The sequence below is a fragment of the Panthera pardus genome, unplaced genomic scaffold (assembly GCF_024362965.1).
Source record: "Panthera pardus isolate Hobbes unplaced genomic scaffold, ASM2436296v1 HiC_scaffold_22, whole genome shotgun sequence".
Lineage (NCBI taxonomy): Eukaryota > Metazoa > Chordata > Mammalia > Carnivora > Felidae > Panthera > Panthera pardus.
In genome coordinates, this window is record NW_026526788.1 from 54,826,555 (window position 1) to 54,852,632 (window position 26,078).

At 40.9% G+C, this 26,078-nt stretch overlaps 1 protein-coding gene and 1 non-coding gene across 3 annotated transcripts in view; one reads left to right on the forward strand and one right to left on the reverse strand.

Annotated features, from left to right (window-relative positions):
- Positions 1–521: 521 nt before the first annotated feature.
- BLNK (B cell linker) overlaps positions 522–26,078 on the reverse strand; it is a 74,871-nt gene continuing 49,314 nt past the window's right edge. For both annotated transcript variants that reach the window (XM_053909778.1, XM_053909780.1), the window contains 10 exons: positions 25,972–26,043; positions 18,949–19,018; positions 17,185–17,212; positions 16,295–16,337; positions 13,962–14,046; positions 13,503–13,534; positions 9,750–9,817; positions 8,845–8,928; positions 6,112–6,267; positions 522–910 (listed from right to left, as the gene is read on the reverse strand). In XM_053909778.1, coding sequence (XP_053765753.1) covers positions 791–910; positions 6,112–6,267; positions 8,845–8,928; positions 9,750–9,817; positions 13,503–13,534; positions 13,962–14,046; positions 16,295–16,337; positions 17,185–17,212; positions 18,949–19,018; positions 25,972–26,043 — 758 coding nt within the window. In that variant the 3' untranslated portion in view covers positions 522–790. The remainder of the gene's footprint in view (positions 911–6,111; positions 6,268–8,844; positions 8,929–9,749; positions 9,818–13,502; positions 13,535–13,961; positions 14,047–16,294; positions 16,338–17,184; positions 17,213–18,948; positions 19,019–25,971; positions 26,044–26,078) is intronic.
- LOC128772556 (U6 spliceosomal RNA) lies at positions 11,523–11,630 on the forward strand. The gene has a single exon (XR_008416736.1). It is a non-coding gene; the product is annotated as a U6 spliceosomal RNA (small nuclear RNA).

A 26,078-nucleotide genomic window follows, 5' to 3' on the forward strand; every position in this document is an offset into this window, starting at 1 on the left:
CTGTTCATAATGGTATCTATTTTATTCCTTAGTGTTCATCAATGTCTGCTTTTCTGCCCTTGTTCTGTGCGATGTTTCCCTAGGCTTTTAGTTTAGTTTTGTTCTCACCCCACTTGGAATCTCAAATCAAGCTTAGGGGTCCACTTAATAGACATGCATCAAAGAGGGTATAATCAAAGAGGATAGACCAAAGCTAACAACCTAATCATGGACAAGAACTTCTAGAAAGTTCATATCTGTATACATCTCCCATGGTTGGGGGCACTCACAAAAAGGAATATTACATCCCCCTTAATTTGCACTTATAAATATTGTACATTATCTATATCGTATTTTCTACACATTAAAAGTTCAACCAAGACATAATTGTCAAGCATTGGCAGTAGGCATTACAGTAGTGTACCAGTGACCATTGTGGTGGCCCAAATTTCCAGCAGCCCTGTTTTAATCCAAGAGTATTATTTTCTTATTTTGAAAATAGAGTGTTATTTTCTTACATGACTAAAAAGACTTTACACCTGTTTCTTTTAAATAAAGACATTTATTTAGAGAATTTTAGTAGCATGATAACGCAACCTCACCAAATATTCACAGTTCATCAGGTCAGACAGTAGGACAAGTCCGCGTGAGCTTCTTATAAAGATATGGGTGACCACCTCAATAGCTGTCTCCATCTTCTATCTTATTAGTGGATGGTTCATAATCCAAAATATGAAGTTTTGGGGCTTTTTCTCAAAAGTAGAAATAAGGAAAATGTCTGAAGCAATGATGTTGACCTTTTTCAAGAAATCTATGAAACTTTAACTGCATATTTCAATCTTGTCCAATCTTTTGTATTATTCTGATTGTCGATAAGAACCAGAGGCCTATGTTGATGATTCTTGATAATTTCAGCAACACTTCCAAAGTACTAGAGCAAGAAAAGATAAATGAATTAAACATTGGAATTCACATTAACTTAGAGCTCTGCTCCTCCCATCTTCTCCCACTTTCTCAAGTTAGTCAAAGTTACTAACTAGGTCTCAGCAGACATTCTACCCAAAAAAGTCTAATTTAACAAAGGGTGTAACACTTGAGGTGGCAAACTCTGGCCTTTCTTATATTTGGTAACACTAAAAACACTGGCAGCCTAAATTAGTGGAACCTCTTAGAGAAATTACTTCATTGAGTTATGATGCAATATTTTAATAGTTTTTTATTTGGTAACAAGTGTAAAACTGTCACACACTGAGTTTCTCTACATTTTTACAAAACATAGACTATCTGTTATGTTGCATAAATCTTAGATATAAGGACTGATGTAATAAATTAACCCTAGAATTTGGTGTCAGAAGAACTATTTTCCAGATTAATCCATGCTTGTTTTATTTTGTTTTCCTTTTTGAATAAAGAAGCTTTACAAATTCTCATATTTCCATTTCTGCTCTAGCTCCCAGAGCTAATTAATAATTAATTTAGAGGTAATTAATAATGTAATCCATGCCAAGTTCTTGCCATAGATATTTATTTTCCCAAATTTTAATTCCTATTGTCTATGGATTTTAAAATATTCTTCTGGAAAATTATCAATAGTTGAAAGGAACACAAAATAAATATAACACAGAACAGGAAATGAAATGCATTGATTATAAAAAAGTGCTATGAGCTCACAATCATAAATAAATGCATTTAGAGTCATTTTCAAAAAGGTAGTTATTGTTTTGTCACGCTGCCATAAATTTAGTAATTATTACCAATTGATTTTATTGTATTTTAATTTTTCATATAAAGACAAACATCCAGAATTAAAAGTTTTTAGTTATTTGAATACCTTCTAAATATCTATATATTGAATAAAGTATTCAGAATACTGGTCAACTTCTTCAAATGAAATACCAGTTGTCTTTTAGATAATTGGCTATCTGAATATTAGGTCAGCGAGGAGAGGTAAGAGACAGGGACCTTCAAGTATCTTCAGTTTTTATTTCTTAGCTTTCTCTTCAATCACTCAGCTCTTTGTCAATCGCCAATGAAATCAGTGATATTCATTCTGTTTGCTTGGCATAGCATGTTGTTAAATTGAATGCAGTTGGAAGTTAAACCGATGGACGAAAGAACCAGGAAATGGAATAGCACAATCTCTTTTAAGTGGATTCCAAGCAAAAGTGTTCTGAACCCAGTAAACACAGGAGAGAGTTGCTGTAACTACGCAAACAAACATCTCAGTCTGTCATTCTAGTCCCTGAATATTTTTGAGTATTTCTTTGTTGGAGTGTTTGGGCATTTGAAATGTTTGAAATATGGAGTTGAGGTGAGTTGAAATGTGTGAAGTAGGGAGCAGAGTTGAGAGTTGAAACATATTGGATGTAGAATGAGCATAACTTAGTTGCAATTTCCCTTCAGTGCTTTTTTTTTTTTTTTTTTTTTGTCTATAGTAATTCATTGTTTTTGAGATATTCATACATGGACAGAAAAACAAACTGTTTGATAACTCAAAATCCCATGGTCCATAAAATAAAGCAAATAGATATCAAAGCTATAAAATTCCTCAATACTGTATCTATATAATGCCAAAACAACTGCATAAAGTAGTTGAACAGTTGATCAATTGGTTTCTTTTTCTACGCAAATATAGGCAAACAGACTTTTCACAATATCTATATGGTTGACATCATGTAACCAAAGTTTTAATTTTCCATTAAGATGTTCAGTATATGGGAGAAATAACCTTTTTATTGTAGATAACTTAAGAGTTTTAATGGACTCTGTCAGCACTTCCAGATACCATTATAATAATATGCTTTTCCCCCCCTTTTTTTTTCTTTTTTTGGTATCTATAGGGTGGATATGTAGGGAGTGATAGTGATAAAGACTCTTTAAGCCAAAAGGAATCACTATTTACCAGAGTTTCCTTAGCAGGACAAGAGAGTCCAGAGTCCCTCTGAGAGTTCAAAATATATGAGAGAGTTTCAGGAGTTCTAAACATGACAGCTCCCTCACCTACCCTTAACCCTCTTAAAGAAGTATTGGACCATGGCCTGGGGAGGCTTTAGAATGAAACCATCCATCCAAAGTCATTCTGCCCTACTAGGATCACCATCATCTGCTACCAATGATTACTAATGAAGAGCATCTATTTTGAAAGATTTGTCAGATAAAGGTTTCAGTGAGAATGACGTTTTTTTCTGAGTAGGAAAAAGCAGACAGTTCTGTTAAAATTTAACTGGTTTTATTTAAAAAAAAATTTTTTTTTAACATTTATTTATTTTGAGACAGAGAGAGAGCATGAACAGGGGAGGGTCAGAGAAAGAGGGAGACACAGAATCTGAAACAGGCTCCAGGCTCTGAGCTGTCAGCACAGAGCCCGACGTGGGGCTCGAACCCACAGACCGTGAGATCATGACCTGAGCCGAAGTCGGATGCTTAACCGACTGAGCCACCCAGGCGCCCCCCCTTTTTTTTTAAATTTTTTTTTTAACATTTATTTATTTTTGAGACAGAGAGAGAGAGAGAGAGAGAGCATGAACAGGGGAGGATCAGAGAAAGAGGGAGAAAGATTTAACTGGTTTTAAATGATAATGCAATCTATATTTTAAAACCCAAGTTTGGTCTTGATCTATGTTTTGTGTCTTCAGTTTCAGGGCTTTTTTCATTTTCTGATTATCTGAGACCTTATTAAAGGCAAAATAAAACCCCAAACTATAAAACTCCTAGAAGAAAACAGGGGAAAATTTTCATGAGATTGTATTTGGCAATGATTTCTTGAATATGGCACCAAAAAACGCAGGCAACAAAACCAAAAATAGACAAATATGACTACATTAAATTTAAAAACTTCTGTTCATCAATGGTCACAATCAAAAGAGTGAAACAGCAGTCCATAGAATGGGGGAAAATATTTGCAAATCACCTATCTGACAATGGTTTAAAACTTAGAATATATAAAGAACTCCCACAACACAAAACCAAAAGATCAAATAACCCAATTTAAAAATGGGCAAAGGACTTGAATAGACATTTCTTTAGAGATGATATACAAATGAAAAGATGCTCAAAATCACTAATCACCAGAGAAATTCAAATCAAAATCCCAGTAAGATATCACCTCTCACCCATTAAGATAACTACTATTTAAAAATCCCAGAAAACTTCACGTGTTTGGGAGGCATGTGGAAAAGTTGGAGCCCTTGAGCACTGTTGGTAGGATTGTAAAATGAGGTAATCACTACAGAAAACAATATGGAGGCTCCTCAAAAATTTTAAAATAGAACTACCATATGATCCAGCAATCCCACTTCTGGATATATACTTAGAAGAACTGAAAGCAGGGTCTCAAAGACCTTTTCATGCCCATGTTCATAGAAGAACTATTTATGAGAGCCATCAACAATAGCCAAAGGTCCATCAACAGATGAGTGGATAAACACACTGTGGTATACAATATAAGGGAATACTATGCAGCCTCAAAATGGAAAGAAATCTTGTCACATACTGCACAGCATGGATAAACCTTGAGGATATAATGCTACATGGAATAAGCCAGTCACAAAAGGACAAATATTGTATGATCCTGCTTATATTAGGTATCTAAAGCAGTCAAATTCATAGAAATAGAAAGTAGAATGATAATTGCCAAGGACTGGGGGAAAGTGGAAAAGGGGAGTTGTTTTCAATGAACATAGAACTTCAAATATGCAAGATTAAAAGCTCTGGAGATCTGTTTTACAACATTGCAAATATATTTAACATTACTAAACTACACACTTAAAAATGACTAATATGGTAAATTTTAAGATATGAATTTTTTTATAATTAAAAAAAAGGCAAAAGAAAGAATATATTTATTGACAGAAGACCTTATCGGTTTGTTTTACAAATGCTACTCTCCTGCCTGTAATCAATCAACAAATAAATTCATCATTTAATAAGTATATATCAAATATCCACTAAAGTCAGCTATTCTTCTGTGATTATGGAAATACAGAGATGAGCAAGACCTAGTTTAGTCCGTGGCCTCATCTAGTGGAGAAGATGACAATTATGACAATTTCTAACAATTCAGATGCTTTCTAACAAGTGCTGGGTTCGGAATGGGTATAGTTCTTTCTGAAGGAGTATTGAAAATAAATATTTCTTAACTTGAATTTTTAAATGCTATTTCCTCTGCTTAGATTGTTCTTTCCACTTTTCTCCTTCTCATCTTTAACTTTCATTTTAGCTACTCAAATTCAACCCATTACTCCAGGCCAGTACAAGTTTCACTCCCTTTCTGACCATTTATGGATTATTCCAGCCCATATTTCAGGGCTCACTTATAAAAACAAACTGGCTAAGAAGAGGTATGGTAAACATTGAGTTTAGTCCAGATTAAAGAGGGGTTGGACTTTAAATCTTGTTAGTACTCAAGACCTACTGTAATGCTTTTCTCTTGCTGCAGGCCCAAAAGCTCATTTGGGTCCATGGGAATCTAATATATCAACACAAGTTTCTGCATCTCTTCTGATCCTTCCTTGGTCATCTACTTTTAAATTTTTCTTAATGTTTATTTATTTTTGAGAGAGAGACAGAGCATGAGTGGAGGAGGGGCAGAGAGAGAGGGAGACAGAATCCGAAGCAGGCTCCAGGCTCCAAGCGGTCAGTACAGAGCCCGACACGGGGCTCGAACTCATGAACCGTGAGATCATGACCTGAGTCAAAGTTGGATGCTCAAGCGACTGAGCCACCCAGGTGCCCCCTTGGTCATCTGCTTTGGTATTTGAATTGAGATCCTAGTTCTTGACTTAGGAGATCTGGACACTGACCTTCATTCTTACAACATTAATTCTACTTGACATTTCAACTTTGATTTCTATATTCCTCTGAACCAAAATACTGAATCAGACTGAGTCCACTAAGTAACAGGATAAAGGGACTAAGTGCAGCCTTTACATCATGCAAGTCTATCCTCCTGTCTTCTGTAGATTATGCTGCCTGAACACAGTATTTTATCTTGTACTCTTTTTATGACATGTATGAAAGCCTCACACTGAGTGCCTTTGCATCCTTTCTCTTCATTTCTAGCACCTAACACACTATGACATCATTGTGCTCAATACATAGTTATAGAGTTGGATTAAAAGAGATGTTACTGACCTCTTCACCATTTTTCTTCCTGCCCAAAGCATACTGCTTTGTTGCTTCGATAAATCGCACAGGGATATTATATACTCGCTTATTAAAGAATACAACTAGTGTATATGGCTGTTTGGAATCATGGCCGGAGCTTTTCCGAATAAGAAATGATCCATCCTGTTTATTAAAAGAAAAACATGATTACGGTGAGTATACTTATGTTTTCATAGGTTATTAATAAGTTCATACCTACATTATATTCAAAATGTAATTATTGAGCTATGTGATTTTCATCATTGATTATAGTTTATTATTTTCCAAGAAAATACTTCAGTAAAATATATACTTACAGAAAATCCGGAGTGAGGTCAATGCCAGCTTTTTGATGCATGAAATAAGATGTTATATTTATAGATTTAGAAATGTTTAATCTTTAGATTAAGATTAAATAAAAAGAGCACTCTTGAACTAGGAACCATGTCTACAAGTTACCTATGACTAAAAGAAATACGAAACAAATTCCATTTAAAAGTACTATGAGAAGAAAGCAGAAATTGGGAATCAAAACATTTGATGTGATGAGAATTCTCTTCCCCAAAACTTATACTGAAGCAGAAAAAACTGTAACACAACATACCAAATTAATTAAATATTTTATAAAATATTCTAGGGGTGTCTGTCTGGCAGTAGAGCATGAAACTCTTAATCTTGGGGTCGTGAGTTTGAGCCACATGTTGGGTGTAGAGATTACTTAAAATGAATACATAATTTAAAAACTTAAAAAATAAATATTCTCTATCAGAAATTCAAAAATTTTGAACAAAAAATGGACAAAAAGCAGAAGGAAGAAATGTACCAAGAGTTCATCAAACTCAGGAAGGAAACTGAAGAGAAAGACAAATCTGGGCCAGAAATGAAGAAATTACAAGATGCCCAAGGGACAATACCTTTAAATGAAGATACGATAAATGAGTAAAGGAAGGCATGGAAGCAACCAAGACAGAAAACAACAACAAAAAAAGGAGGTTTAAGAGAAGACGAAGAAGAAGAAGAAGAAGAAGAAGAAGAAGAAATACAATAGGGTCACAGTGGTTTAAATGGAAGAAAGACAAAAAAGGCCCAAAATGCATGTAATTTGAGTCCTTGAAGAGAAAAACAAAACAATAGAAGAGAACTACTGTTTAAGACTGGAATTTTATTGGAAAAATAAATTTATTGGAAATAAATTTATTGGAAATAAGAGAAAACTTAAATCTATATATAGAAAGGGGTTCCATCTATCTGAAAAAATTGACCTGAAAATCAACTCAGAGACACAATCTAGAAAACTATTAGATTTTAAAAACAAAAGGTCTGCAGAGCCTTCAGACTAAAATATGAAATTACACATAAGGGTAAGAAAATAACATTAGCATCGGACTTCTCAAAAACATCCTATAAAACAAGGTGGGGCACCAGGGTGGCTCGGTTGGTTAAGCGTCTGACTCTTGGTCTCAGCTCAGTTCGTGATCTCACGGATCACAAGTTTGAGCCCCACATTGGGCTCTGTGCTGATGCATAGAGCCTACTTAGGATTCTGTCTCTCCTTCTTTCTGCTCCTCCCCTCTGTGTGTGTATGTGTGTGCTCTCTCTCTCTCTGTCTCAAAAAAGAAAATAAACTTAAAAAAAAAACAACAAGACAATACAATGGAGCAACACTTTCAAAACTCAAGACAAGGGTTTTTATAAGCTGTCAAGGTATCCTCCAGGTTATCAGGTTATAAAAAAAACAGCTTTGAATGTGCAAGAACTCAGGGAATAATGTAAACATAGTCCTTCCTGAGAATCTACTACAAGGTGAGATTTGTCAAACAAAAAGAGATAACTGGAAAGCCAGCCAGCAAAGGGATGAATGGAAAGCATTTAATATATTTAATTGTAGAGGTAGGACTAGAGCAAAGGTAGCAAAAACCAGTATGTAAATGTCATATATTCTGACAAAGTAGGTGCAAGTGAAAAAAAAAAAAAAAAAAAGGAAGAAGGAAAGAGCAAGAAAGGGAAAGGTGGCACTTTAATTTTGGATTTTCTAAACTAACTGCTTCTAGTGTTTCCTACATGATTTGCCTTGGACTCTCTAAAAATTTACTTCCAGGTACTTTCTGCCACCTTGACCTTGATCTTTTAACCCATGCATTGATCCAAAATAGACTGTTACTTCTCACTCCTGAATGGATCTCATGTAGGAGCAAGCCTTACAGCGATCTGCCCCTGCAGCCTTCTCTCCCACTGTTTGGAGAGCAGTGGGGCCTATGGATCCTTGCAAAGGAAGGACAAATAGAAATAAGATGTAGGAACAAAGAGGGAGATGCTTGAAGGACAGGAGGGGATGGCAATGGCTCTTGAATAAGTAAATAAAAAAGATCCCTGCATCTATAATCGCTGCAATTATTTGGTCAGCGAATTATTGGGATGACAGCTGTGCCTATAGTAGACTGGGAACAGAATATGGGATTTAAAAATGGTCACACCTGGGGCACCTGGGTGGCTCAGTGGGTTAAGCATCTGACTTCGGCTCAGGTCATGATCTCACGGTTTGTGAGTTCGAGCCCCACGTCCAGCTCTGTGCTGACAGCTCGGAGCCTGGAACCTGCTTCGGATTCTGTGTCTCCCTCTCTCTCTGCCCCTCCCCTGCTCAGGCTCTGTTTCTCTCTCCTCTCTCTCTCTCTCTCTCTCAAAAATGAATAAACATTAAAAACGTCTTTTAAATGGTCAAACCTTGTTTGATCTGTATAAAGCCTCCTCAGCAGACTTTCGATCGCAGGCACCGGCATACCACGGCTTGCAGTGGATGTCAGCTTCCTGTGAAATGGAAAAGAATGTCAGTAGCACAGTACCTTCTGTGCACTGAAAACAAAGTCCCACTTTGCATTACCAAGACAAATCTGTGTTTGGACCAGTAATTTGAAAATGAGTTTTCTGCTTCTTTTGATCAATCACAGGATTACATAATTGACTTTTTTCTCATTTGGCCTTAGTGCTTGAGCATTCTTATCAATCAATCAATCAATCAATCCTGCCTGATTCCTGAGCCATTTATTCTTTCCTCCTAAATAAGTTATAATCTCCCTTTCTATTGTGATCTTATTGTTGTTGCTTTGTGGAGTGCTTCTTAATTTCCAAAATGTTTTTACCAAATATTATCTTATTTGATTCTTTTAACTGTTTTGAAGGCAAGAAGGACACATAATATCATCCCTATTTGACATCTGAGAAAGCTTAGGGAGACTTGCCCAAGGGCATACAGAGTTCTTTCTCTGTCTTTTTAAAAACTGTGCTGCGTTGTGTGTTTTAATATCATATGCTTCCACAGATCTATTCTGAGAAAATTACACAGTTTAAATAGAATCTATGTGAGAGGAAGAACAATAAAAACAACATACTTCTTTGCTAGTTTTGAAGAAACACGATTGTTATTTAGGGCATCTAGAATACAAAGTGGAATACATCGAGCAGGGACTTAATCCCTGAAAAAGAAAAGTGTAGTCTGTATCCATCAGCAAGTGATAACTCACAAGCTGACTTTTAAAATACAGTCTGTCCTCAAGCTTTACCCCAAACCCCTTACAAGAAAACACGCCCTTTCCTGCATTTTAATGGTAGCAATAAGAGTTCATTCATACCTGTTCTGACAAATGAGGGTTAGATGAAAATTGGCCATCCACAGCTGGGCTTCCCCCTTCTGGAAATCCTGGAAGGGATTTGAAAAATCAACGGGGTCTTCATCTTATCTTGAGAAGTTATTATGTCCATACTCTTAACACTGTGCTAGGCGCTGCAGGGGGCACACACACTGACAAATCATTCACACACCAAAAAAAATCCTTAATTGCAGTGGTTCTCAAAGCATGGTCTGAGGACCTCAGGAATCCCCAGGATTCTTTCAGAGAGGTTGTGAGGTCTTTTCCAAATCCGTATCTTTGTGAAGCCCAAAGTTCTTCATATACTTCAGCCAGAAAAACATCGCAACAGATTGAATGTAGAGGCAGATATGAGAATCCAGCTGTCCCTGTTAGTCTAGGCATTAAAGAGACTTCAAAAATGCAAAACAATGCCACTCTTTCCACTCAATTGTTTTTGTTTGGAAAATATAGTGGTTTTTCATGAAAATATTTTATGTTAACATGTAATGGGTTTAACATTTTTAAAGGAAAAAATAAAAGTTTTAATTAAAAATGGATTAATAAATATGTTTTAAATGTCTGTTTTAATTAATACATTAAGTATCAATAGAAAGAAACATGTGAACCAAAGGTCTTTGGGTCTGCAATGATTTTAAGAGTGTTTAAACGGTCCTGAGACCAAGACATGTGAAAATTGCTGCCTTAAGGCATAAACTTCCTCAAGGAGTTTATAGTCTAAATAGAGTCTATATAGTCTAAATAGAGACACATGAAATACAGAAAATACCACATTCATTCATTCATTCATTCATTCATCATCGTGTGCCTGCCATGGATCAAGGCATTGGGGATAGATATATAGCGGTCAAACAAAACAGGAAAACGCCCTTCCCTCATGGAGCTTAAGTTTTAATGGAGTGATTGAGACAGGCAATAAAGACATAAGAAATATGTATGCAATATTACAGAGTTGTAAATGCAAGGAGAAAAATAAGCAGGGAAGGGGGTTGGGGTTAGCTTTGGAAAAGCAATATGTTGAAATAGGCTAGTCGGGAAGGCCTCACTGAGGTGACATTTAGGTAAGATCTGCAGTGAGAGAGGGAGGAGGCATGCAGATATCTCAGGAAAGAGTGTTCCAGGTAAGGGGTATAGGGCAAGGGGCCTAGCATGTTTGAGGGATGGAGAGGGGGTCACTGTGCCTGGAGTGTGGAGGGAAAAGGAGAGAAAAATAAGGGATGAAGTCAGGCACCAGGTAATGAAGGGACCAGCGGTGTAGGACTTGGTGGACCCCTTAGCATGACTTGAGCCTTAACAGACACGGTATGGGAAGCTTTTGGAGGGTTTTGAACAGAGTAGTAATGTAATCTGCCTTTCAACAAGGTCACTCTGGCTGCAGGGCTGGAAATAGATCCAAGAAAGCAAGGGCAGAGAGAAGGGGCCAGTTTGGTGTTCTTGCAAGCCCAGGCAGGAGACGATGATGGCCCAGAACAGATGGTGGCAGTGGATGGTTGGATATCAATCATATTTTGAAAGAATAGCTGGAAGGTGTGTGAAGAAAGCAAGCGAGGGATGCCTGGGTGGCTCAGTGGGCTAAGCATCCGACTTCGGCTCAGGTCATGATCTCATCAGGCTCTGTGCTGACAGCTCAGAGCCTGGAGCCTGCTTCGGATTCTGTGTCTCCCTCTCTCTCTGCTCCCCCTGCCACTCACACTGTCTGTCTCTGTCTCTCTCAAAAATAAACATTTAAAAAGTTTTTTTAAAAAAACAAGCAATGTGCTCGCTTCGGCAGCACATATACAAAAAATTGGAACGATACAGAGAAGATTAGCATGGCCCCTGCGCAAGGATGACATGCAAATTCGTGAAGCGTTCCATAACAAAAATAAAATAAAATAAAAAAATAAATAAAAATAAAAAAAATAAAAATAAAAAAGCAAGCAAGCCAGCAAGCCAGCAGTCCTGGGGAACTCTAAGTTTTTGACCAGAGCAACCAGAATTGTCCTTTATTAGGAAGGGAAGCATGCAGGAGAAACAGGCTTAGATGTCTTCTCCTGGATGTTCAAAATCGACAGCCACCCGTTGTAACAGGATCGGGCAGTGATGGCTTGGTGGGCCCAGCAAGGCTGGGCGTGAAGGAAGGGTGCGCTCTCATGGGTCGGGACAGTACTCCTGGGTGGGCACAGCCACAGAAGGTGGGGGGTCAGGCTCTCCCAGGCCACACAGTATAAGGTGGTTGGTGGTTATTGCAGCTTGGGCAGTTAGGGGAGTTCAAGCCTGATATTTTCTGACCCTGGAATAAGTGCCAGTCCTGTTCTACTTTCCACATCTTAGTTCATTTTGTCCTCACCTGGGCCCATTGTGGGAGGAGCTATTAGACCCCATTTTCCAGCTGAGGCCCTGACCGCCCCATCCGAAACAGCAGACTCCACTGCCTCCCTTACTCTGTGACCCTACCCCTGCCAACTTGCTTTCTTTTTCTTTATAGCACTTTAACATTTACCCGATAGCATATGATTTATCCAGTTGTTTCTGGTTTTTGTCTATCTCCCCTGGTAGAATAGAAGCTCCATAGGGGCAGGGATTCATTTGTTTTGTTCAGTGCTGTCTACCCTGTGTCTAGAACAGTGTCTGGCATGTGACAGATGGTTAGTAAGGATTTGTCAGTTGAAAAAATGACTTAGGTTGAAAAACAATAAAAAGTATAATAAAGCTTTACACAGTGAAAAAGAAAATTTCTGTAGCCAAACCATTTGCACTTTGTGTTCAGAATTTAAGAATACATATGTATTTTATATATATGTTTGAATTTCATTTATTTAAGATAAATAAAAAATCTAATTGAAACCTGAAAATTGATTAACATAAATGCACATAATTTTTTTGTTTATAACAATTATTTTCTTTATTTATGTTTACCAAATCTTGCTTATTTTGGAATATCTTCCAAATTACCCATGCACACTGAGGTTTTGTTTTTTCATTTTTTCCTACATTTGAGTAGAAGGGAAATCAAAGTTTGGGCAGTTCTGTTCTACAAGTCCGACTTCATATGTTTTTAGGGTGATGTTCTATTTGCCTTGGGAAAATTATCCAGCTATTTGCCAAATATTTTTAGGGTAGCTTTTATGGATATGTTTTATGAGCATCAAAGTGTCTTTTAGATTTAATTTCAATAACTATCATTTATTGAAGACCTTGTATATACAAAGCAATATATCAGGTACTTAATCTTATTTTGAAAACAGTTGTACTATTTTTATTAAAAAATTAAATATAAAAGATGCCCAGTATGACTGGTAACATAGTGAATCAATACTAAAAAAAGAAAAATGATCTCAGATTTATTTACTTTTGAAAATTACTCCATGAAACAAATACTCTTTTTTAAAATCTTCGTTTGTTTGTTTGTTTTGAGAGAGAGAGAGTGTGCACATGCAAGTGTGAGTGGGGGCGAGGCAGAGAGAGAGAGGGAGAGACAGAGAATCTCAAGCCGGCTCCACACCGTCAGCACAGAGCCTGATGAGGGGCTTGATCACAAACTAAGAGACCACGACCTGAGCCGAAATCAGCAGTTGGACGCTTAACCAGGCAAGCCACTCAGGTGTCCTGAAATAAATATTGTGGCTCCATCTAACAGAAAAGGAAACAAGTCAGAGAGGGTACTAAGGTCCTCCAGCTGGAAGTGTTGCTCAGACATGAAAATCCAGCCTTACCTACAACGTGATATTGTTTTTCATGTTTCACCGTACTTACTTGGCAGAGGTACAGGTTTGTGATGGATTTGTCTGCAAGGAAGAATTTCAGATTAATTAAAGGGCAAAGCACAAGATGAACAAGTCTGACATTTTGCTTGTACTGAAGATGCTCTGAGCAGGGGCATCACAAAGGAGTCAACCCAAATGGCCAATAAAACATATCGAAGGACAGATAAGGCACCAAAAGCTTCAAGATAAGTAAAACTATCCCCTTTAGTTTTTGAAAAGGAAGGACCTTGACTAAAGTGTTAGATTTTAGTGAAGACCAATAAACCCAAATATTAGGTCTTTGTGAGTCTAAGAAGTTCTTTTAAATTCTTTCCTACTTAACACCTTTAAAAATTTTAATTGCTAAACAATGAATGTCAGATCTTTACCAAGCACTAAGCCCGTGTCACTATGCAACGTAACGATACAGGTGTTAGGGAAACTTATTTTTAAAGGAAGGGATTCTTACTTCTGGGCAGGAGGAAACACTGATGACTGCATATTTTCTTGTCTGTGACTAGATGCTCGGTGGCGTTCAGCAGGTATGGGTTTTTCTGCATGGAGAAAGTTTTCATATCAGACTAGAGTGAAATGTCTGTTCCCAACCCAGCAACATCAACCGAGAAGAAACGGATTTGGTCCGATGTTTTCCTATGAACACGTCTTTCACCAGGATGCCATCTGTTTGTGCACCTGTCAGTCTGGTGATGTGTTTGCACTATTAGGACCGGGCATCCTACCCAGCAGTGTTGCAGGCACACCTCACAGTTCTGTGGCAATATACATGGGGACTGAGCCACGGGGGCTGGACCTTTAAATGTGTGAGTACAGGTGGGAGCCAGAGACGAACAAGTTTGACCCACACCTGTATCCCTCACACAGGTGTTGCAACACACTTAGTTTATCTTCATTAGTCATAAGAGGTGTTATAAGTAATTTCTTACTGATAAGAGGTAAAATATGAGAGTTTGCAAATAATCTACTCTTTTTGCAAAATTAACTGAGCAAATTCAAGGTCATCCTGATAATAATGTTAATCACATTTGCATTTCATTGTGTTTTCCTGAGTGGGAGAAGAAAGGGTGGGGTTATAACTGGTACACAGGGAAATGGGTAAACCTGAAATGTAAGAAATTTATGCTGAATTTATGTTGAACTTTACTGCTGGACCATGGATAAATGTGATGATAAATTATTTTAATGCTTTGTTCTCCTTCAAATTTGGTCTAGGGTGTGTTAGAATCTCTGTATGTCTATGGGTGTGTGTTCCACATGGAAGAAAGGTGAACTATGGGTCTTCTGTTACAGGACCCCAAAAGAGTAAAAGTAGTATGAACTCAAAGATTCAAATAAATGATAAAATAGACTTGAGGGGTTCATGTAATGCAGCAAAATTCAGAAGCCTTGAGGCCCTGAAGAATGTTTTAAGTCTATGGCACCCTACTTTGAGCTGCCATGTGAGATGTTTTGTTCATGACTTTACAACTTGATAATTTCGGAAGGAGAAACAATGGACACACTTGGTTCCCACAGCCTGATGACCACCCTGCTTTGTCTCTGCAGTCCTGGAGGGGTTTCCTTCCTAGGTGAGAAGAGGCTGTTCACCTGCACTGGGCTTGGAAGATTATTGCCTCTGTCCCTGAGACAAGTCACAAAAGAGACAGCATGCCAAGCTCTTGTACTAGGAGCCCTTTGGGAATGAGGACACCGGAGCTGCGTGGCACATGCCAAGAGCTCCTTCTGGGCTGGTTTTCAAAGGCTTCTGAAGTCAATGGAATTTGCACAGGGTTGAGCTTACTTCCTGCAGAGGCTCACCCTAGGGCTCCACTATAATTTGAGCTCCCTGCTCGACAGGCACAGAAAACTGTAAGGTATGGAAGGACAGTGAGGCAAAAGCATCAGAGGAAAGGGAGATGAAAGCCAGATAGCAGAAAGGGAGTGATAGCTCAAAAATAGCCTGGAGGAAGAAAGATGTGGGAAACAGATGTAAAAAAAAAACAACAAACAAACAATGGAGCAGTTGAAGCAGACAGGCGAGGTGTAGGACACATTCAGAAAATGTCCAACATCCATCGTCAAAGAAACCAGAGCATTTTATGTAGATGTGCCCATGTTAACTCAGGAAATGGTGAGAATACTCAGCTTTAACACTGGGTAGCTTCAGTTGTAGAATTAGACGGTTTAGGGCTTTAACTCTATATAGTGTTCTAAGTGTTGAGATTATGGATAGTTCTTACTTCTTTCTTTTTTTTTTTTATTTCCCCCAATATTTTTCAAATACAGATAGTTTTTTAAATGGAAAATTCCAGTTAAAAGTATTTGTGAGGTTTTAAGGATACGATAAAACGAAGAAAAACATTTGAAGATGTGAGGTATTAAAATAGACATTTGAATTCAGAAAACATTACTTTCAACACTTAGCAAAAGAACTTGCTCAAATAAACAGATTTTTATCAATTTCATTGCTGTAACTAAGCTATTGTTTCTAAAATACATGAATGCCTCTAAATAAGTCTTCATATCTATGTAAAGCCATAGAACCGTGTCTGGCAAGTCATATGTCTCCAAACAGGCAGGTTTGGGGCGTGTAGACGACAGCCTTGCCCCAAAGACACTGGCTCAAAATCTCAGGTCCTTCCTGCTTGTTGCAAAGCCAAGGCCACTTTATTTAGAAACCCGAGTTTCATATTCACAATTGCTTTATAAGTAGTCAAAGCAAATTAGAAATACACTTATGTACAAATCCTTAATTAAAATAGCTTTGAGAGGACATACTCATCCTTCAGAATAATACAGGTTTACCTTCACAAACAGTTGAAGCGTTCTGTTGAGGCGTAAGTGGAGTCTATTAAAAAAAAATAGGCAAGGATATTCACTACGGTGGGATGTGGAAATAAATGTCAAAGCAACATTATTAAAATAAGTACTTGGGGAGGGCATTTCTTTGATGCATAGCTATTGTTTCAGTCACAAGAACAACAATAAAAAGCACCCAGTTCCCAGCCCAACATCTGCAATAAGCAGCAAAGGACTAGAAGTGTATCACGGAAGGGGCAGTGTCGCCCTGGTGTAGGGACTTCCGTGCCCTGTCAACAAGGCTCACGGATGCCGTGACCCCCAGTAGCTGCTGGCCAGTAGCTCTTGCACAGAGGGAATGTGGCCTCTGGCTCTGGTCTTAGGGCCCCACCTCAGTGTTTGCTAAGTGACTGCAGATGTCAGGTTACAGAGTAGGCACTAGGTCAAGGGGGGCTTCCTCAGACAGTGGGCTGGCCCAGGTTCCCCACATTCTGGCCAGAATCCAAGTGTAGTCGGGCCTGTGTGTGCCTGATACACCATTAGCCCCCAGGCCGGCAGATGGAAAGCAGACACAGGCGCTCCCCATGGGGAAGGCAGATGTCAGGGGAGGAAGGGAGCCCGGCTGCCACCTTGGATCTGCTGCTCACACTCGGTGAAGCCCCCCCCCCCCCCCGCCCCTCCCGCCCCCGGGGCTAAGTGAGGATGAGCTCCTCCCATGCAGCCTCTTCCCTGGCTAACTGAGGAAGCTAAATTTCTCTTGGAGCATCTGGGCGGCAACTTCAGTTGCTAAAATTGCTGTGTTCACCTTAGCTGGAAGCACTGTCAACTTTAAATAAGGGAATAAGAATAAGCATGGCAGGAAATATGAAACACATTTAAATGCAAAATTAACTTACTGTCTTCAGTGGGGTAGCTGGTTTTTTCCTGGAGGATAAAAAGAGATTGGGCTTTGTTAAAACATAACAAAGATAAAGTGGAGCTGACTGCTTATCATTTCACTCTCCAATTTAAACTAGAATAATAAACATGATATGAGTGTGTTGGGAGACTATCCTTCAAGGGCAGAGGGGGATGGAATGGGGATTTAGTCCTGATCCTCCCAGCTTCAGATAGAGTCCGCTGACAGATGGCTAAGAGTTAACTGGGGATAAACGGGAGCGCCAGTTGCCAGGGAGTCAGGATAGCTGAGTTCTTGTTCCAGTTCCGCTGCTGATTACTCTGTGACCTCAGGCCTCTTTCCCTCGCCTGTGAGGCTGGTTGCAGCTTTAGTTTCCTTGTCCGTAAAATGAGGACTAGACTCGGTATTTTCAAAGTATGGACACAGAGACCTCCCATCCTCCAAGGGTAAGCTCGGGCTACAGCGTATGGACACGAGTGGAGATAGGATGGCCCAGCAGGTGGAACCGCAGCCAGCACCCCTCCTTGCCCACTGCTGTCCTGCCTCAGGTGACTATTCTCTACTAGACACTTACCTAGGATTTCATCCCAAACAGAGAAATCGAAGACCAACACAAGTGTGAAAACCACTGTGATTTGTGGTCCTGAAGGGGCTTGTCTCAGCTTGGTTCCAGTAGAGATTATAATCGAATATTGTAAGAGTGTATACTTTTCTGTGTTTAAAGACTGTCACCTCCTCTCTCTCTCTCTCTCTCTCTCTCCTTCTCTGTCTCTCTCTCTTTGTTTTTGGCTCAGAGCTGGAAGATGGGGGGACGGACACTAACAATTCCCAAGTGCCTGTCTCTGGGTTAGGCTTTTCATGTTACTTAAACCTCACGGTGACCTTTTAAAATGGATATTATTGTTGCATTTTGGAGATTAGGAAGCTGAGGCTCCGAGAGACTGAGTAATTTGCCCAAAGTGATAAAACTCAGGCAAGGGAGAAATTTTGGTCAATAAACCTTTGAACCTAAGAATTTCTTTGCTTTCCACAGAGGCGGAATCAAGATTATAATCATGCAGGCCAGCTTTGTACATATTTAAGCGGGCTTTTAAAATAACCTATTGAATCAATATAAAATTATGGGGGTCACTGTTTGTGATATTAATACGTTACAGCACCTAACAGTTTACAAAGCTCTTTTACATTCAATAAGAAAGTATTACCCTCTTATCTCACCTTTGAAAGGAACCTCGGCAGTATGGCCTTTGATGGAACAATCCAGTGTGTGCCGTTGGGTGTACACGTGTTTGTTTACATATCGTTAACTACTCGAAAGAGAAGTGGAGGAGTAGAAAGCAAAGATGAAACCTGCTCACGGGTCTCAAAATTATTCAGGCGCTGGAGCTTCTGTCTTTTGGAACACAGGTCAATGAACTCAAGACTTAACTAAGAATTTAGGGGAGGAAAGACTGCTGGTTCTTTATTTCAGCAGGAGACCCGTAGTCTGACTTGCACTCCAGGGGAGTGGAGGAGGAGAACAGGGCAGTGGGGCTTGTTTTCCACACCCTTTAGGAACACACCTACTGTAACGTGAGGTGCACCTGTATCTGAGCCTGGGCCGCTGTGCTCCTCTGGAGGGAAATAGCAGAAAAAGCCCCCGCGTCTCCCTGGGGTTCTCAGGCAGGACCGCTCTGTGGATTCCAGGAGGCCCTGCCCACAGCAGTGGTGGAGAGCGTCCACTCACATCTCGCAGAGCTGCTTCTCCACAGCAGGTACTCACCCGGCCCGGGGCATCGGGGACGGCGCAGCAGGAGAAGGTGACTTGGCGTCCCAGGTCCCGCTGTTACGACCTGCACAAACATACACACAGGTTAGTCTCCGAGTCCTGAACCTGGGGCTGACGGTCACAGTGAGGCTGGCCTTTCCAGCAGGCTCAGAGATGTAGGCACATTTTTGGTTTTTTTCAGTTAAGCATGTATAGGGGGTTACACAGAAGCTATTGGGGAAAGCCTATAGGCAAAGGTGATGAAATATCTAAATGATGGCAATTTATAAGCTCAGAACCAGAATGAGAAGTAGGGACTCCATCTTAATATTTCTAAATGACCTTCTCTTCCATGGCACAAGTACAGAACCCCTGATTCTGTGGGCCCAGTGAAAGCCCCACAGTGTTCCTATAGGAAGGAGCCAAGAGCTCATACCTGCATCTGTATACACACACACTGCACAGATGTGCACACCAGCAGTGCCTAGGGACAAAGTGACAGACCCACCACTCCCACTACGAGCCCATATGCACTGTTCATTCGCAATCACACCGACATACACCATATACACCTCACATTCACAGGCTGTTCATTCATCTCTGAATTCTCAGGCCTTTTTGCCCGTTGCACAGACAGATTGAGACAAGTAACAAGCTACTGCCTAATCGCATCTTCCAGAGTCACAGAAGGGACCCAGCGGGCCTCGTCTGCTGCACTGCACTGCCCTCCCGCTACCTAAGGCAGGGGGCAGACGGTCATGATGGAGGAACGGAGACAGGCAGAGCTTCACCACCAGGACAGAGCAGGCCAGGAGGGAGAGAGCCAGACACCAAGCCAGCTCCCCTCTGCGTCTCCCGGCTGCCTTCTCTCAGGCTGATGCTCACCTGCCTGGGCGTCACGGCCCAGTGAGACAAAAGCGCTTTATTGACTTAAAGTGAACCGAATACGCATTTTGTTAAGAAACGACTACATTTCTAAGCCCACAGTTCCTACTGGACCTACAGGGGATGCTCTGGAAATATAGGTTGGACCTGCCCTCAGTATGTATTATTTTAGTTTGCGAGATAAAGCACATATCGGTGAGTGCTGAGGCAGTAATCGCCTACTAAGAATTACTGAGAACCTGGTACGTGAAGAGCACTATGTCAGGGGTTGTGGAAGAGGTGAAGACGCAGAGATAGGCCTGTGCCCCCTCGGAATTTGCAACATGAGGACATACGCCCGCCATGCCGCTTCACCTCACAGGACCACCTACGCCAAACACAAAAAAGAAAAAGGCCTCCACAGGCATGAAAAATAGAGATCATAAAGCTCATTCTCATGTAGTTTAGAGAGAGAGAGGCCTTCAGGCTTTCGCTTAGAGCCCATCCACTCCTCTTCTACACACAGTCCTTACACAGAACTAGTTTCCACGAAGGCCCGGAACGGCCCTCCACAGGACTCTCACTTACATGTTAACCCAATCTTGATGTGACTTTTAAGAACTTTTGCAAAAGAGACTATGTTCAGAATTTTTACCATTTCATATGACAATAAACTGAGATGCCATCTGAATATGAAGTGTGAGTCCAAGTGTGTTTCACTGGTTGGTGAACCAACCAAATGGATGTTGTCCTTCAAATTCTCAATACCTGACTGATGCTATTAAAATACCCTTGGCTACTCATAGATCTTGATGGAGGGTTTCAGGGACGGAGGGGGAAAAACGCTCGTCCGAAAAGTAAGGAAATAGAAAGAAGGTCTGAGTCAGAATTTCCTCCCTGGGGTTTTCCCTCTCTTTCGATGCCAAAGGCTCATCTGGCCTGGGGTACATTGTTGTCATATTTTTACTGCCTGGCTTCTCTACGGAGCTTCCCTTTCCTTCATATCTTCAAACAGTCTGCCAACATGTCCCTTCCCCCGTCCTGGCTCATAAACAACTTCTGCTATCAGAGAGGGAGGAGCATGCCGCCTTCCCCTGTGGTGGTACCATAAGTGCCGGTGGGAAACCCATGGTCTCACACCAGGACAGGGTTCTAGTTATTTCTTTGCCACCAGATGGGCTGGGTGACCTCTTACAAGTCACTGCGTTTCAGTCTCCCCCACTGTGAAATGGGGACACAAGCACGACAGTACCTACCTCACAGTTATTGTGGTAAGACGAGAGGGGAACCTGGAAAATGTAAAGAATTCGCCAAATATAAACTAATATTTCTGGAAAGGGACTGAAAGTATTTGAGGTAAAAACATTACGCTAAGTGAAAAGAGCCAGAGGGAGAAGGCTTCCTACTATATGACTCCAGCTATATGAGATGTTCAGAAAAGGCCAATCTACAGCAACAGGAAGCAGATCAGTGGTTGCCTGGGGCTGGGGGTGGGAAGAACATTCACCAAAAATGGGCATAAAGGATCTTTTGGAGTTGGTGTGGGCAAGGAGATTTTCTACAACTGGATTGTAGTGATGGTTAAAAAACTCTGTAAATGTAGTGATTTATAAAAAATAGTGCAGTATACTGTTGGTGGGAATGCAGACTGGTGCGGCCACTCTGGAAAACAATGTGGAGGTTCCTCATAAAATTAAAAATACATCTACCCTATGACCCAGAAATAGCACTGTTAGGAATTCATCCAAGGGATACGTGAGTGCTGATCATAGGGGCACATGCACCCCAATGTTTATAGCAGTGCTATCAATAATAGCTAAATTATGGAAAGAGCCCAAATGTCCATCGACTAATGAGTGGATAAAGAAGATGTGGTTTATATATACAATGGAATACTACTTGGCAATGGGAAAGAATGAAATCCTGCCATTTGCAACAACATGGATGGAACCGGAAGGTATTATGCTAAGTGAAATAAGTCAGTCAGAGAAAGACAGATATCATATGTTTACACTCATATGTGGAACTTGAGAAACTTAACAGAAGTTAAGAGGAAGGGAAGGGGAAAAAATAGTTTCAAACAGAGAGGGAGGCAAACCGTAAGAGATTCTTAATATAGAGAACAAACTGAGGCTTGATGAGGGGGCAGGGGAGAGGGGAAAATGGGAGATGGGCATTGAGGAGGGCACTTGTTGGGATGAGCACTGGGTGTTTTATGTATGCGATGAATCATGGGAATCTCCCCCCGAAACCAAGAGCACAGTGTATACATTGTATGTTAGCTACCTTGACAACAAATTATATTTAAAAAATAATAATAATAAATAAATAAAGTGACTGAAAATAGAAAAAAATCCTGCAGTATACATGTAAAACAAGTGAGTGTTATAATATGTAAACTATAACTCACAAAGGTCAGTAAATATGATTACTGCTATTTTTGTTTTAGCGTCTTGTTACCAACCACCACAGTGTCTCCAGGTGCTGGGCACTGCTGGGCACTGCGGGTACTTTCAATGTGCCATCTCGAAGCGTCACATAACATCACATGGAGCAAACGGAGGCTCAGAGAGGTTAAGTGGCAGGGCTGGGCTTGAAAAGCAAGGCTACCTGAGTTTCAAGCCAGGTGGGTACCTTTCCTCTCTGGCCAATGCCTCCTAGTGTTACTGTGGGCTCTGATCTGGCAGGTCAGATTCACTTGCTGTTTCTCCTTTACTTGAGGAAAGATTGGTGAAACTGAGTGGTGCTTTTGTGGGAAGATGCAGAATGGATGTCCTATTTCATAGACCGGCTCTCTGCTGCTCTGGGCCTGAGGTCAGACCTAAGGGCATGCTTGGGGGGGGGACAACCTGGTCCCCTCTTTGTGACCAGGATCCTTGCTTTCTGGTGAAGCCAAATTCTTGGCTGGAATACTCCAGAGGAGAAATTGGAAATGCGACAGAGGGAGATGTGTCCAAAAGCATAATGATAAGAAAAAAAAATCAGCTTTGTTTTCATTGTATTGAGCAAAAAATGATGTTAATGTTTGCATGGCTGGTGCTTACCAAAGTTCTCGACTAGGAAAATGACTTACTCTCAGTTTTTCCTTCTACCACATGTATTTTATGTATCATCCTCTCTTTGGTTCTACATACAATGTTGATAAGTTTTTTCTTTTCTTTTCTTTTCTTTTCTTTTCTTTTCTTTTCTTTTCTTTTCTTTTCTTTTCTTTTCATGTTTATTTATTTTTGAGAGAGACAGAGACAGAATGCGAGTGGGTTGGGGCAGAGAGAGAGGGAGACACAGAATCTGAAGCAGGCTCCAGGCTCCCAGCTGTCAGCACAGAGCCTGAGGCGGGGCTCGAACCCACGAGCTGCGAGATCATGACCTGAACTGAAGCCAGATGCTCAACCGACTGAGCCACCCAGGCGCCCCAACGTTGGCAAGTTTTCTTATCCTTAACAATCCCAATGTTGGCACCGTAAGCCCTCGGGATTTCCAACTCTTTCCTAGCTGTTCTAGAAATCCTGGTATTATTAGTGGGGCTTGCACACCAGCTGGAGCATCGCTTACTCTCAGGCCCTGTATGAGCTCTTACCAAATAAAGAGATTTAATTTAACAATTTCAGAACAGTTTGGCTTACAGGTAACGTTCAACTTGCATATTAACAGGGGATCGTAAATTCCCCAAACTCCTTCCCTATCTTAGGAAATTAGCAGATAGATCCCTTTTTAAATGCTACTTACTTAGAGGAAGTTCAGAAGTGCATCCCCTGTCTACCCTCTTCTGACAAAAGCTGCAAATCAGCCAGGGGGTGCACAGCTGTCTTCTAAATCACGTTTAGAAATAAATCACTAAAAAATGTCAGTCTTTCAGTTTGTTTAGACCAGTGGTTCTTAACTAGGAATACTTTGTCCCTCCTGCCCCCGGGACATTTGGCCATGTCTGGAGACACCTTAGCTTATCACTACTGGGGAGATGATGTTATTGGCACCTATTTGGGGCAGAGGCGGCCAAGGATGTTGCTAAACATCTCACGTGCACAGGGCAGTTAGGACAACAAAGAATGATCTAGCCCTAAATACCAACTGTGTGGAGGCTGAGACACTCTGATGCAGGGTAAAACTTTATGCAGAAAGAAAGAAACAACTGTTCCCTGGGATGTGTACAGGGCACTCCGCCAGACTGGTCACAAATTAAGACATGCTAAACAAAGGATTCCAAAGAATGGTAATAATAATAACAAAGAGCTCTCACTTTATGAATGGGATTCATATACGTTTACTCGACTTAATTTTCATGCTCCCTTAGGCATAGGTGCCATTTTCTCCTCCCATGTTTTCAGAGGAGAAAACTAAGAAACGTACAGATTGCTTAGCCTGTTTGAGGTCTGGCACCTGGCACAAGTCGGAATCCAGATCTGAGCCCTCTGGCTTTGGAGTCTGTGCTGGCCTGAAACTGTGCTTCTCTGTATGGAGCATCGAGTAGAGGGAGACATTGCCCCTGCACCTAATTCACGGTGTGATCCTCGCCAAGTACCTTCTTAGCCATCAAAGAGCCAAAAGCAGCATCCATTAGCAGAGGCAACTATCATGGTGCGGACAGAAATACCAGTCGAAGCCTTAGCATTTTCATGATGCCTATCTGGGCATTATCCGTAGTCTTCAAAGGCTAGTGGACAGTTATACAGAGACACAGGCAAGTAGTCTGAACATTCCTTTTATAAAAATCATCTCTGAAAACTGCTGTTTGCAAACTCAGAAACTCATTCTAACTGTTCAGGTTTCGTCCCTCCCAAATTATCTCACTTCCTTCCTCTTCCTGTACTTCCTCCCGTCCATGTCCACCAGTCACATAACCAGGAAATTATTTTCTTGTTCAGGTTTGGTTTCTTCTGGTGCCTCTAGTATTAAAATACAGCTATACTAGATTAATGGAAAACAAATGAATAAAACTGGCAGCATTTGGAGGCATTCAGAAACTCATCTCAGTGACTAAGGAGAGAGCCAAAAGGCAAGGGTATGGCTAAGTGGACGCTCGAACACAGGAGACAGAAGGTATGAAGTGACAAAGTAAAGGAAGCCTAGACTAAGGTAGTGGCAATGAAAACGGGAGAGCAAATTCAAGAAAAAGAAATGGCAGACTTTGGAAAGAACACAGGCCCTCAGGCATGTGACCTGGAGGCCGACATGCACAGAGGAACAGGGCCATGCTAAGGGCAGAGAGCTGATGAAGGCATTGAGCTTGAGGCCCTGGGTATGTCAAGTTGTTCAGAAGAGAAATTAGGTCAAAGTTGCACACCACGGGGCGCCTGCGTGGCTCAGTCAGTTAAGCATCTGGCTTCGGCTCAGGTCGTGATCTCACAGTTTGTGGGTTTGAGCCCCGCATCAGGCTCTCTGCTGTCAGCGCAGAGCCCACTTTGGATCCTCTGTCTCCCTCTCTCCGCCCCTCCACCCCCCTCTCTCTCTCTTTCTCTCTCTCTTTCCCCTCTCTCAAAAATAAACATTTTTAAAAAGCTTGTTTATAGTTAAAAAGTTGCACACCAGAGAATTATTGGCTTGGACAAGAGAACTGAGGCCAGAAGAATGGATGGACCCCAAAGAAGTGAAAGAGAATATTCTTTCCCAAGCATGTGCCATGTGCCAGGCACCGCATTAAAGATTTCCTGGGCAATTCCAGAATTCTCCTGTCACAGGGCAGGGGCTATTATCTCCATTTACGGAGGAGAAAATCTGAAGATTGGAGAGGCAAAGGACAGGCCCAAAGTGGTACAGCTGGCAACTGGGAGCACCAGGATTCCAACCCAAGCTTTTAACCACCACAATATTCTGAAAGAAGAGTGGAGGGCTGAGGACTGAACAGTGAAGACACCCTCAGTCAGGGGAGGGGGAAAGAAGGAGCCAGAAAAGTACCCAAAGAAGTAGGAGAAAAGCCAGGACTGTCTAACAGAGGCCTTGGGATATGGGGGAGAGGGCCCCTCAACATAGGTGCTACGAGACAGTGGATGAGGATGAGCCCAAGGCCTTCTGTCACAATTTATGAAGAAATTTGGAAACACAAGCGATTATTTCTTAATACTTGATCTGAGTTGTTTGTGTTGTTTGGGATAGATTTAAAAACCAACCCCCCAGATGCAATCGTTTCACACACACACACACACACACACAAAGCATCGAATCACGCCTATACTTTACCTGACGCTGTCCCAGGAGGAGAGGCTGGCTTCGATGCGTTATTTGGTTTCGTAGATCTATTCACCGTGGGAGCTTAAACACACAAATACATGCATATATATATATAT